At 55.0% G+C, this 12200-nt stretch overlaps 2 protein-coding genes and 2 non-coding genes across 5 annotated transcripts; 1 reads left to right on the forward strand and 3 right to left on the reverse strand.

Annotated features, from left to right (window-relative positions):
• The first annotated feature begins 23 nt into the window (after nt 1-23).
• On the forward strand, nt 24-6822 carry DHDH (dihydrodiol dehydrogenase). 2 transcript variants are annotated; one of them, XM_071420338.1, is made up of 7 exons: nt 24-654; nt 1270-1381; nt 2399-2562; nt 3265-3526; nt 5141-5265; nt 5969-6119; nt 6612-6822. In XM_071420338.1, exons 1-7 carry the CDS (start codon nt 346-348, stop codon nt 6764-6766), a joined length of 1278 nt encoding a protein of 425 aa, XP_071276439.1. In that variant the 5' UTR covers nt 24-345; the 3' UTR covers nt 6767-6822. The 2 variants fall into 2 exon arrangements, with proteins under 2 accessions (XP_071276439.1, XP_071276438.1); XM_071420337.1 differs by lacking the exons at nt 5969-6119; nt 6612-6822 and having other exon boundaries at nt 3265-5251.
• Nucleotides 6823-7178: 356 nt separating this feature from the next.
• RPL13A (ribosomal protein L13a) lies at nt 7179-12082 on the reverse strand. The gene is made up of 8 exons (XM_071420341.1): nt 11951-12082; nt 11654-11726; nt 11185-11250; nt 10485-10586; nt 9871-9956; nt 8749-8808; nt 8105-8227; nt 7179-7297 (listed from the first exon to the last, which is right to left on the reverse strand). The coding sequence occupies exons 1-8, from the start codon at nt 12065-12067 to the stop codon at nt 7211-7213; spliced, it is 714 nt and encodes a 237-aa protein (XP_071276442.1). The 5' UTR covers nt 12068-12082; the 3' UTR covers nt 7179-7210.
• On the reverse strand, nt 9740-9811 carry LOC139586760 (small nucleolar RNA SNORD34). The gene has a single exon (XR_011677961.1). It is a non-coding gene; the product is annotated as a small nucleolar RNA SNORD34 (small nucleolar RNA).
• LOC139586759 (small nucleolar RNA Z195/SNORD33/SNORD32 family) lies at nt 11496-11574 on the reverse strand. Its single transcript, XR_011677960.1, has one exon. It is a non-coding gene; the product is annotated as a small nucleolar RNA Z195/SNORD33/SNORD32 family (small nucleolar RNA).
• Nucleotides 12083-12200: the final 118 nt, after the last annotated feature.

Consider the following 12200-nt stretch of genomic DNA (forward strand, 5'->3'; position numbering starts at 1 on the left):
GGGACAGGATCAGGATTGGAGTTGGGACCGGACCGGACCGGACCGGGACTGGGATCAGAGTCAGGACAGGGACCGGGACCGGACCAGGACAAGAACCGGGACAGGGACAGGAACCGGGATCGGGGTCGGGAACCGGGCCGGGATCGGGATTGGGACCGGGACCGGGACAGGAACCGGGTCCCGGTCGGGGTTGGGGTCAGAACCGGGCTCGGGAGGGAATCGGGATAAGAACCGGGCCGGAATCGGGATTAGGGTTGGGATCGGGACCGGGTTTGGAGTCGGGATTGGGACCGGCACCGGCATCAGGACACGGATCTGGATCAGGATCGGGATCGGGACCAAGGCATGGATCGGGACCAGGATCGGGACCAGGAGCGGAACCGGGACGCGGATAAGGACCGGAGCCTGGACCTGGACCGGAACCGGGACGCGGATAAGGACCGGAGCCTGGACCTGGACCGGGACCGGGACGCGGATAAGGACCGGAACCCGGACCTGGACCGGAACCGGGACCGGGAGCCGCCGCCGCCGTGCCCCGGCCCGGAGCGGCCCCGGTCCCGGCCCGGCCCCACCCGCTGGGGCATCTGCTCGGCCGGGGCCATCAGCCACGACTTCGTGCTGGCCCTGCAGACCCTGCCCGCCGAGGAGCACACGGTGAGCCCCCAAAAAACCCCCAAAATCACCCGAAATCACCCCAAAAACCCCCGATCCCGGGGAGCCCCAAAAACCCCGGAATCCCCCCCAAAACGATCCCCCAAAACCCCCCCGGCGCCATCAGCCACGACTTCGCGCTGGCCCTGCAGACCCTGCCCCGCGAGGAGCACACGGTGAGCCCCAAAAACCCCAAAAAAACCCCCCAAAATCCCCCGAAATCACCCCAAAAACCCGGGGAACCCCAAAATTACCAGGGGAGCCCCAAATTCCCCCCGGGACCCCCAAACACCTGGGAATGTCCCCAAAACCCCCGGGACCCCAAAAATCCTGGGCGTGTCCCCAGAATCCCCGGGAGCCCCAAAATCTGGGCGTGACCCCGAAAATCCTGGGCGTGTCCCTAAACCAGGGCGTGTCCCCAAAACCCCTGGGACCCCCAAAACCTGGGCGTGCCCCCAAAAACGCCCGGGATTTTGGGGTTTCTTTGGGGATTTTGGGGTTTCCCGCGGGATTTTGGGTTTTTTCGGGGATTTTGGGGTTTTCCCGGGGATTTTGGGGTTTTTTTGGGGATTTTGGGGTCCCCCCGGATTGTGGAGCGCCCCCTCCGTGTCCCCGCAGGTGGCGGCGGTGGCCGCGCGGGATTTGGGGCGCGCCCGGGGCTTCGCGCAGCGTTTTGGGGTGCCCCGGGCCTACGGATCCTACGAGGAGCTGGCCCAGGACCCCGGCGTGGGTGAGACCCCGGGTTTGGGGGATTTTGGGGGGGATTTGGGGTTTTTGGGGTTTTTCTGGGTTTTTCTGGGGTTTGTTTGGGGGGGAAATCTGTTTTTTTTTGGTGTTTTATGGGGGTCGGGTTTGTTTGGGCGTTCCCTGAGGCGGGTTTTGGGGTGTCCCCACAAATGTGGGAGTTTTTGGGATTTTATGTTGTCTGGGGTTTTTTTGGGGGGGTGGGGTTATGGGGTTTTTGGGGGTTTTATGTGGTTTTTTGGGGTTTTTTTGGGGGGAATTCGGGGTTTTTTGGGATCAGGATTTTTTGGGGGTTCCCTGATGAGTTTTTTGGGGTTCCCCATTAGATGTGGTGTACGTGGGGGTGGTGAACCCCTCTCACCTGCCCGTGGGGCCGCTGTTCTATGGGGTTTGATGTGGATTTATGATTTTTTATGGGTTTTTTTTGGGGAGATTCGGGGTTTTTTGGGATCGGGATTTTTTTGGGGGTTCCCTGATGAGTTTTTTGGGGTTCCCCATTAGATGTGGTGTACGTGGGGGTGGTGAACCCCGCCCACCTGCCCGCGGGGCCGCTGTTCTGTGTTGTTTTATGGTGTTTTTTTGCAGTTTTTTGAGGTTTTTTGGGATCGGGGTTTTTTTGGGGTTGTTCAGGGTTTTTTTTGGGGTTCCCCTCAGACGTGGTGTACCGAGGCGTGGTGAACCCCTCTCACCTGCCCGCGGGGCTGCTGTTCTATGGGGTTTGATGCGAATTTATGATGTTTTTATGGGGTTTTTGGGGGGAATTCGGGGTTTTTTGGGGTCGGGTTTTTTTTGGGGTCGTTCAGGGGTTTTTTTGGGGTTCCCCCTCAGACGTGGTGTACGTGGGGGTGGTGAACCCCGCCCACCTGCCCGCGGGGCTGCTGTTCTATGGGGTTTGATGCGGATTTATGATGTTTTTTTGCAGTTTTTTAGGGGCAATTCGGGGTTTTTTGGGGTCGGGTTTTTTTTGGGGTTGTTCAGGGTTTTTTTTGGGGTTCCCCCTCAGACGTGGTGTACGTGGGGGTGGTGAACCCCTCTCACCTGCCCGCGGGGCTGCTCTTCCTGCGCCGGGGCCGCGCGGTGCTGATGGAGAAGCCGATGGCGCTCAGCGCCCGCCAGGTGGCGCAGCTCGCGGGGACGGCCAGGGACAAAGGCGTGTTCCTGATGGAGGTGGGGCCGGTGGGGCCAGTGGGACCAGTGATCCCTCCCAGTATTCCCAGTATAACCAGTGATCCCTCCCAGTATTCCCAGTATAACCAGTAACCCCTCCCAGTATTCCCAGTATAACCAGTGACCCCTCCCAGTGCCCCCAGTATAACCAGTGACCCCTCCCAGTGCCCCCAGTATGGCCAGTAACCCCTCCCAGTATTCCCAGTATAACCAGTAACGCCTCCCAGTATAACCAGTAACTCCTCCCAGTGCCCCCAGTATAACCAGTAACCCCTCCCAGTGCTCCCAGTATAACCAGTAACCCCTCCCAGTATCCTCAGGGTTCTGTTCCCAGTGTCCCCAGTAACCCCAGTCTCTCTCCCAGTCCCTCCCAGTATGCCCAGTATCTCCAGTTTGTTCCCTTCCATGGGTTCCATACCTGTTTTGCCTGTTTTTTCCCGTTTCCATGTTTTCTGTACTTGTTTTTTCCCAGTTTTTCCCGTTTCCAAGGTTCTTGGACCCGTTTTTTCCCATTTCCCCCCATTTTTCCCCATTTTTACCATTTCCAGTGTGTCTGTACCCGTTTTTTCCATTTCTTCCCTGTTTCCAAGGTTCCTGGACCCGTTTTTTCCCATTTCCCCCCATTTTTTATAATTTCCGGTGTTTCTGTACCCAATTTTTTCCGTTTTTTTCACGTTTTTCCCCATTTTTTCCCGTTTTTAGGGTTTCTGGACCCGTTTTTTCCCCGCCTGGCGCCGCCTGCTCTCCCTGGCCCGGGGGGGCTGCCTGGGGTCGCCCCTGGTGCTGCGGGGGGAGCTCGGGTTCGACCTGAGGGGGGTCCCGAGGCTCCGAGACCCCGGCCTGGGCGGGGGGGCCCTGCTGGACCTGGGGGGCTACGGGGTCCAAATGGCCCTGGCCATGCTGGGGGGGGCAGAGGGGCAGCCCCCTCCCCAAATTAGAGCCCACGGCGTGCTGCACCCCACCGGTACGGACTGGGAGGGACTGGGTTATACTGGGAGGGACTGGGAGGGACTGGGATGGACTGGGATGGACTGGGAATGGACTGGGAGGCACTGGGAGGGAGTGGGAGGGCGCTGCAGTTCCCAAAAGCCGCCACCAGGCGGAGCTCCTTGGGGGAAACTGGGACGGACTGGGAGCACTGGGAATGGGGCACTGGGAATGGGGCACTGGGGGGCACTGGGGGGCACTGGAGGGCACTGGGATCTCTCTCCCCCATTTTCCCACTTTTCTTCCCATCTTTGTCCGATTTGTCTCCTTTTCACCCATTTCCCCCATTATTTTCCTCCATTTCCCCCATATTTCTCCCCATTATTTCTGCCCGTTTTCCCCCATTCTCCCCCCGTTATTTCCCCCCATTATTTCCCCGGTTTTCCCCCGTTATTTCCCCCCATTATTTTTGCCCATTTCCCCGTTATTTCCCCCCATTATTTCCCCCATTTTCCCCCCGTTATTTCCCCCCATTAATTTTGCCCATTTCCCTCCAATTTCACCCCATTATTTTTCCCCATTTCCCCCCATTATTTTTTCCCATTTTCCCCGTTATTTCCCCCCATAATTTCCCCCATTTTCTCCCCCATTTTCCCCCGTTTTTCCCCCGTGATTTTTGCCCATTTTCACCGTTTTTCGCCCCATTTTCCAGGCGTGGATGAGGCGGTGTCGCTGTCGCTCTCGTTCCCTGGGCGGGGCCTGGCCTCGCGCGTTTTCCTCCCATTATTTCCACCATAACTTTCCCCATTTTCCCCGTTTTTTCCCGGTTTTTTTCCCGGTTTTTCCCCCGTTTCTCCCCCCGTGATTTTTGCCCATTTTCACCGTTTTTCGCCCCATTTTCCAGGCGTGGATGAGGCGGTGTCGCTGTCGCTCTCGTTCCCTGGGCGGGGCCTGGCCTCGCTCGTTTTCCCCCCGTTATTTCCACCATAACTTTCCCCATTTTCCCCGTTTTTTCCCCGGTTTTTTCCCCGTTTTTTTCCCCCATTTTTCCCCATTATTCCCCCCATGATTTTTGCCCATTTTCCCCGTTTTTTGCCCCATTTTCCAGGCGTGGATGAGGCGGTGTCGCTGTCGCTCTCGTTCCCTGAGGGGGGCCTGGCCTCGCTCGTTTTCCCCCCATTATTTCCACCATAACTTTCCCCATTTTCCCCGGTTTTTTCCCCGTTTTTTCCCCCATTATTCCCCCGTGATCTTTGCCCGTTTTCCCCGTTTTTTGCCCCATTTTCCAGGCGTGGACGAGTCGGTGTCGCTGTCGCTCTCGTTCCCTGGGCGGGGCCTGGCCTCGCTCGTTTTCCCCCCATTATTTCCACCATAACTTTCCCCATTTTCCCCGGTTTTTTCCCCGTTTTTTCCCCCATTATTCCCCCGTGATTTTTGCCCATTTTCCCCGTTTTTTGCCCCATTTTCCAGGCGTGGATGAGGCGGTGTCGCTGTCGCTCTCGTTCCCTGAGGGGGGCCTGGCCTCTCTCGTTTTCCCCCCATTATTTCCACCATAACTTTCCCCATTTTCCCCGGTTTTTTCCCCGGTTTTTCCCCCATTATTCCCCCGTGATTTTTGCCCGTTTTCCCCGTTTTTTGCCCCATTTTCCAGGCGTGGACGAGTCGGTGTCGCTGTCGCTCTCGTTCCCCGGGCGGGGCCTGGCCTCGCTCGTTTTCTCCATGGCCGCGGAGCTGCCGGGGGGGGCGGCGCTGGGGGGGCCGCGCGGCTGGGCCGAGGTGACCAAAACCCTGGGATTTCACCCCAAAACCGGGGGGGACCCCAAAACCCAGGGTTCGGGGGAAAACAGCGCGATTTGGATTAAAACGCCAGGATTTGGGGGGAAATACCCAGGGTTTGGGGCAAAACCCCAACGTCTTTGGGGAGAAATACCCCGGTTTTGGGGTTAACTCCCCCGGGTTTTCGGCGTTTTGGACTTTTTGGTTTTTTTTTTTTTTTTTTTTTTTTTTTTTTTTTTTTTTTTATGGGGGTTTTCGGGGTATTTTGGGGTCAGGGTTAATTTTGGGGTTTTTGGGGTTTCTTGGGGGTTTTTGGGCCAGGGTTCATTTTTTGGGTGTTTTCAGGGTTTTTTTGGGTGGATTTTGGGTGGTTTTGGGTCTGGGGTTCATTTTTTTGTGTTTTTTTGGGTGGATTTCGGGTGGTTTTGGGTCTGGGGTTCCTGTTTTGGGTGTATTTCGGCTGTTTTTGGGTCCGGGGTTCATTTTTTTGGGTGTATTTCAGCTGTTTTTGGGTCTGACCCCCCCGTTTCGGTTCCCCCCCAGCTCCCGACCCACATGAACTGCCCCACGGAGCTGCTCTGGGGGTGGGGGGCACATGGGGGTTTTCAGGGTGATTTTGGGTGTATTTTGGGTGGTTTTGGGTGTATTTCGGGTGTATTTTGGGTGTTTTTGGGTCTGACCCCCCCGTTTCGGTGCCCCACAGCTCCCGACCCACATGAACTGCCCCACGGAGCTGCTCTGGGGCGGGCGCCGGGAGCGTTTCCCGCTGCCCCCCACGGCCGAGCCCCCCAACTTCCCCCACAGCGCGGGGCTGCGCTACGAGGCCCAGCACGTGCGGGAGTGCCTGCTGCAGGGTGAGATTTGGGGCGAAAAAACACGATTTTGGGAAAAAAATGGGGTTTGGGGGGAAAATACCGAGATTTGGGGAGAAAAAACGGGCTTTGGGGGAAAAAAACACAGATTTGGAGGGAAAAATGGGATCTGGGGGAAAAAAAACAGGATTTGGAGAAAAAATGGGGTTTGGGGGGAAATATTTGGGATTTGGTGGGGGAAACGCTGGGATTTGGGGAAAAACCCTGGGATTTTTGGGGGGAAAAACACGGGTTTTGGGTAAAACCCTGAGATTTGGGTAAAAACCTGGGATTTGGGGTAAAACTCCTGAGATTTGGGGCAAAACCTCCCAGTTTCTGGAGAAAAGCCCCAGGATTTGGGGCAAATTACCCCCCCCCCCCCCCCGATTTTGGGGCGGCACCCCCCCTGTTTTGGGGTAAAATCGCCCTATTTTGGGGTAAAATCCCCCATTTTTGGGGTAAAACCCCCTCCATTTTGGGGTGTCCCCCCGCCAGGGCTGACCCAGAGCCCCGAGATGCCGCTGGCCGAGAGCGAGGCCATCGCGCGGCTGCTGGACCAGGCCCGGCAGCAGCTGGGGGAGAAAGCGGCCGCAGCCGCCCCGAGTGACCAAAGAGTGACCACGGGAGTGACCAGGGACCCTCTGGAGTGACCACTGAGCCTCCTGAATGACCATGGGAGTGACCAGTGACTGCTGGAGTGACCACGGGAGTGGCCACTGAGCCTGAGTGACCGCTGGAGTGACCACTGACGCTCCCGAGTGACCACTGGCCCTCCTGAGTGACCACGGGAGTGACCAGAGCAGCTCTGGTGTCGCCCGCCTGTGGCTCAATAAAAGCTCTGAAACCTCCCCAAAACGGGGCCCAGTCCCTCCCAGACACTCCCAGTCTGTCCCAGTTTGCCCCAGTTACACAGACATGACCCCAGTTTGCCCCAGTCCATCCCAGTTTGCCCCAGTTTGCCCAGTCACACAGACACGGCCCCAGTTTGCCCAGTCTGCCCCAGTCACACAGACAGGACCCCAGTTTGCCCAGTCTGTCCCAGTTACACAGACATGACCCCAGTTTGTCCCAGTTTGCCCAGTGTGCCCGGTTTATTAGAGCAGCAGCCCGTGCTGCCGCAGCACTGCCGTGAACGGCGCCGCTTTCTTCTCCGCGCTGCGCTCGGCCCGGCGCCGCAGGCTCTGGATGGGGGAAAAAACGGGGAAATTGGGAAAAATGGGGGGAAAAACAGCGGGGAAAACATGGGGGAAAAAACGGGGAAATTGGAAAAAACGGGGGGAAAAACATGGGGGGAAAAAACGGGGAAATTGGGAAAAATGTGGGGAAAAACAGCGGGGAAAACATGGGGGAAAATGGGGGGAAACCATGGGGAAAGATGGGGGAAAAACCGGGGAAAAAACCCAGGAAAAAATGGGGGAAAAACCGGGGAAAAACCAGGAAAAAAACCCCCAAGAAAATCAGGGAAGGGACATGGGAAAAAAATTAAAAAAAGACGGGGAAAAAATGGAAAAAAAAAAAAAAAAACAGGGAAAAAAAAAGGTGGAAAAAAAGAGTGGGAGACAGGAAAAAAGGTGGGGAAAAAAGGGAATATCAGGGAAAAAGGAAAAAAGTGGGAAAAATGCAGGAAAAAGGGGAAGAAGTCAGGAGAAGATGAGAAAAAAAAACCCATGGAAAAATGAGGGAAAAGATGGGAAAATGTGCAAAAAAAAAAAAAAAAAAACCCAAACAAAAAAACAGGGAAAAAAGTGGAAGAAAGAGGGGAAAAAGACAGGGAAATCGAGAAAAAGGAAAAAAAACAGGGAAAAAAGGGGAAATCAGGCATTGAGAGGGCCACAATTTGGGGGCTTTCCCTGGTTTTAGGTCTTTCCCACCCCGTTTTTCTCACTGTGAATTTTTCCTAATCCCACACCCAAATCCTGGGGTTTTTACCCCAATTTTGGGGTGTTTTTTCCCCGATTTTGGGGTGTTTTTCCCCGCGTTTCCCTCACCATCATCTTCCTCTTCTTGTTGTAGCGGATCTTGGCCTTTTCCTTCCTCTTCTCCTCCAGGGCCTCGGTGACGTCCCGGTACTTCCAGCCCACCTCGTGTGCCAGGCGGCCCAGCACGGCAAACTGGGGACACTGGGAGCTCAGCAAACAGCCCAAAACCAGCCCAGAAACAACACCAAAAACCCCCAAAAAACACACCCAAAAACCCCCCAAAAAGCACACCAAAAAAACCCCAAAATCACACATCCAAAACCAGCCCAAAAACTGCCCCAAAAAAAGCCCAAGAATCAGCCCAAAATCCCCCAGAACTGCCCCAATTCTGACTTGTACAGCACCTGAATGCTGGAACCCCCAGCAAAAAAAAACCCCATAAAGTCCCAAAATCCCATAAAACCCCCCAAAATCCCATAAACCCCCCAAAATCCCATAAACACCCTAAAAAAAACCCTCATAAAAAAAATCCCTGAACTCCCTAAAATCTGCCTAAAATCCCAAAGAATTCCCCCAGAGTCCCACATAAACCCCGAAATACCTCCCTAAAATTCTGTAAAATTCCCCTAAAATCCCATAAACTCCCTAAAAAAACCCTCACAATACCCCGGAATGTCCCCAAACCCCCCGGATTTGCCCCAAACCGGGCTCACCTTCCGCGTGGGTTTCAGGCGGATGATCTTCAGCGCCGCCGGCACCACCATGCGCTTGCGCTGAAAAATCCCAAATTCGGGGCTTTTTGGGGCGTTTTGGGGATTTTTAAAGGTTTTAAGGGATTTTGGTGGGGGCGGGGTTTAGGGTATTTTAAGAGGTTTATAGAATTTTAGGGGGTTTTATGGCATATTTGGGCATTTTATGGGATTTTGGTGGGACTTTATGTGATTTTTGGGGATTTAATGAGATTTTAGGGGGTTTTATGAGATTTTAAGGGTTTTATGGGATTTTGGTGGGGGTTTTATGAGATTTTCGTGGGGTTACGGGATTTTAGGGGGTTTTATGAGATTTTTAGGAGATTTATGTGATTTTAAGGGGTTTTATTCCATTTTGGTGAGGGATTTTAGGGCGATTTTAAGGGGTTTGTGGGATTTAGGTGGGGGTTATGGGATTTTAGGGTGTTCTGTCATTTCTTTAGGGAGTTCATAGAATTTTAAGGAAATTTTACAAGGTTTTAGCAAGTCTATCAGATTTTATAAGGTATTAAAGAGATTTTAAAGAGTTTATAGCATTTTAGAAGGTGTTGTGAGATTTTAGGAGATTTTATAGGATTTTTAGGAGGTTTTACGGGATTCTGGTGGGGGTTGTAAGATTTCATTGGGATTTTATCAAATTTCTTGGGGGACTTCTGGGGTTTTACGAGATTTCACAGTTTATGGGATTTTGGTGCGAATTACAAAATTTCAGGGGGATTCTCTCAGATTTTTTTAAGGGAGTTTCTGAGATTTTGAAGGTCCAATGGGATTTCAAGGTTTCTCTGGGATTTCGGTGGAGATTACAAGGTTTAATTTCGGTTTTATCAGGTTTTATTTAGGGGGTTTCTGTGATTTTGGAGATTTGATGGCGTTTCAAGGTTTTCACCAGATTTTGGGGAAGATTTCAGGATTTTGGGGCGATTTTAGCAGATGTTTCTGGGGTCTGTGGGGTGCCCGGTGTCTCAGGATTTGGGTTTTTCTCAGCTCGAGTCAAACAATGTAGGTAAAGGTGACATCACCGACACCGGGATTGGGGGCAGTTTGGGGAGGGATTTTGGGGTGAAACTGGGGGATTTTGGGTCCCACCTTGTCGTAGGGAGGGGGGATCCCATCGAACACCTTGAGCCGCTCCAGCGCCGCCTGGCCCCGCTTGGTCTTGTGGGGCAGCATGCCTGGATTGGGGTGAAAAACGGGGAATTAGGGAAAATCTGGGTCTGGGGTGAAAAACGGGGAATTAGGGAAAATCTGGGTCTGGGGTGAAAAACGGGCATTTAGGGCAAATCTGGGTTTGGGGTGAAAATCGGGGATTTAGGGCAAATCAGGGTTTGGGGGGTTTTGGGGTGAAAAACGGGGATTTAGTGCAATCTGAGGGTTTGGGATTCTGGGGGGAATTTTGAGGATTTGGGGGAATTTTTGGGCTCCCCTCACTCCAGGCTGCACGTGAGGATTTTGGGGCAGTTTTTGGGGATTTTGGGGTCTCTCACCTCGCACTGTGTGTGGGGATTTTGGGGCAGTTTTTGGGGATTTTGGGGTCTCTCACCTCACACCATGCATAGGGATTTTATGGGGTTTTGGGGAGGGATTTGGGGTGATTTTTGGGGGATTTTGGGGCAGTTTTTGGGGCCCTGCTCACCTCAGTCCATGTGTGAGGATTTTAGGGTGATTTTGGGGTGGTTTTTGGGTATTTTGGGGTCTCTCACCTCGCACCGTGCGCCAGAAGATGCGGCTGGGGGCTCGGAAGTGGAAGGGGCCCCGGGAGGGGTTGGTGTTCATCCTCTTCCTCAGGAAGGCCAGGAACTTCACTGTGGGGGGGGGAAATGGGGCAAAATCAGCAGAAATCCGGTAAAATCCATTAGAAATGGGGCAGAAATGATCAAAAACCCGGTCAGAAACGTTAAAAAATGGTGCAGAATCCCTCAGAAATGGGGCAGAATTCCTCTAAAATGGGGAGAACCCATTAAAAATGGGGCAGAATCCCTCAGAAGTGAGAGAATCCATCCAAAATTGGGCAAAATCCTTCAAAAACTGGGCAGAATCCCTCAGAAATGGAGAAGGATCCATCAAAAAATTGGGCAGAATTCTTTAAAAATGGGGCAAAATTCCTTTGGAACTGGGGCAGACCCCTCAGAACTGGAGTGGAATTCCTTTAAAAATGGGGCAAAATCCCTCAGAAACGGGGCAGAATTCATTAAAGACAGGGCAGAATCTCTCAAAAATGGCACTCACGAATTGCCAGGATGAGGAGAAAGGGTGAAACTGCCCCAAACCGGGGGGGCCGGGGGTGCACCGAGAACGCGGGACCTTCTGGAACCTTCCCGAGACTTCTCCGTGACCCAAAACCGCTGGAATTGTCCCCAAACCCCGGGATCTGTCCCCAAACCCGGCCGCCCCCGCACTCACGCTTGTTCCGGTAGAAGTTCCCGGAGATGTTGATGCCCTCGCAGCGAACAACGACCACGCGGCGGCCTGGGGACAGCGCACCGGCCCCGGTCCCCCGTTAATCCCAGATTTCCTCCGGTTCCCCAACTTTAGTCCCGGTTTTTCACCCTTTTTCCCGGTTTCCCCCCCTTTATTCCCTTTTTTTTTTTCCCTTTATTCCCGGTTTCAACCCTTTATTCCCGTACCCTCCCCCCGTTAATGCCGGCTTTCCCCGTTAATGCCGGTTTTTCACCATTTTCCCCGGTTTTCCCCCCGTTATTCCCGGTTTTCCCCCGCGCTCAGCTGGTAGTGCATGTAGGCGCCTCTCATTGTCGCCAAACTCGACAGCCGAAAGGGTTCATCACGGCGCGGGGGTCCCGGTGCCATTGCCGGTAATTCCCCCCCGGTTCCGTTCCCGGTAACTCCCCCGGTGCCGCCGCCCCGCACTCACCCAGCAGCACCTGCTTGGCCACGATCGCCGCCAGCCGGCCCAGGAGGTGCCCGCGCCCATCGATCACCAGAACCTGCGGCGGGGGGAGCACCGGGGTGAGGCCGGGCCCTCGCCGGGCCCAGGCCGCGCCGCACCGGGCCCAGGCCGCACCGCGTGGCCGCGCCCTGCGCCCCTCCCGCCGCCCGCCCGCGGCTCCCCGCGCTCCCCGCGGTTCCCCGCGCGCTCCCCGAGCCCCGCCGAGCCCCCCCAGGCCGCTCCCGGAGCCCCCCGAGCCCTCCCGGGGCCCCCGGGCCGCACCCGCGGCTCCGCCATGGCCGCCACCCGCCTCAGAAAGAGACCACGCCCCCTGCGGGAGCGCCGCTTCCGCCGCGGGAGGGCGGAAGTTGCGTCACGGAATGGAGGAGGAGGAACCATTGCGGGAGGAAAGAGGGGGGGAATGGGTGGGAAAATCCAATCGGAGTGCGGGGGGAGGGGTCTCCATGTGCCCAGAGATTTCCGGGGCTCCCAGTAACCCCCAGTAGCTCCCAGTATGATCGCACTGCTCCCA

This window comes from Agelaius tricolor, unplaced genomic scaffold (assembly GCF_023055355.1).
Source record: "Agelaius tricolor isolate 1412-34295 unplaced genomic scaffold, bAgeTri1.0.p SCAF_136, whole genome shotgun sequence".
NCBI classification, from domain to species: domain Eukaryota; kingdom Metazoa; phylum Chordata; class Aves; order Passeriformes; family Icteridae; genus Agelaius; species Agelaius tricolor.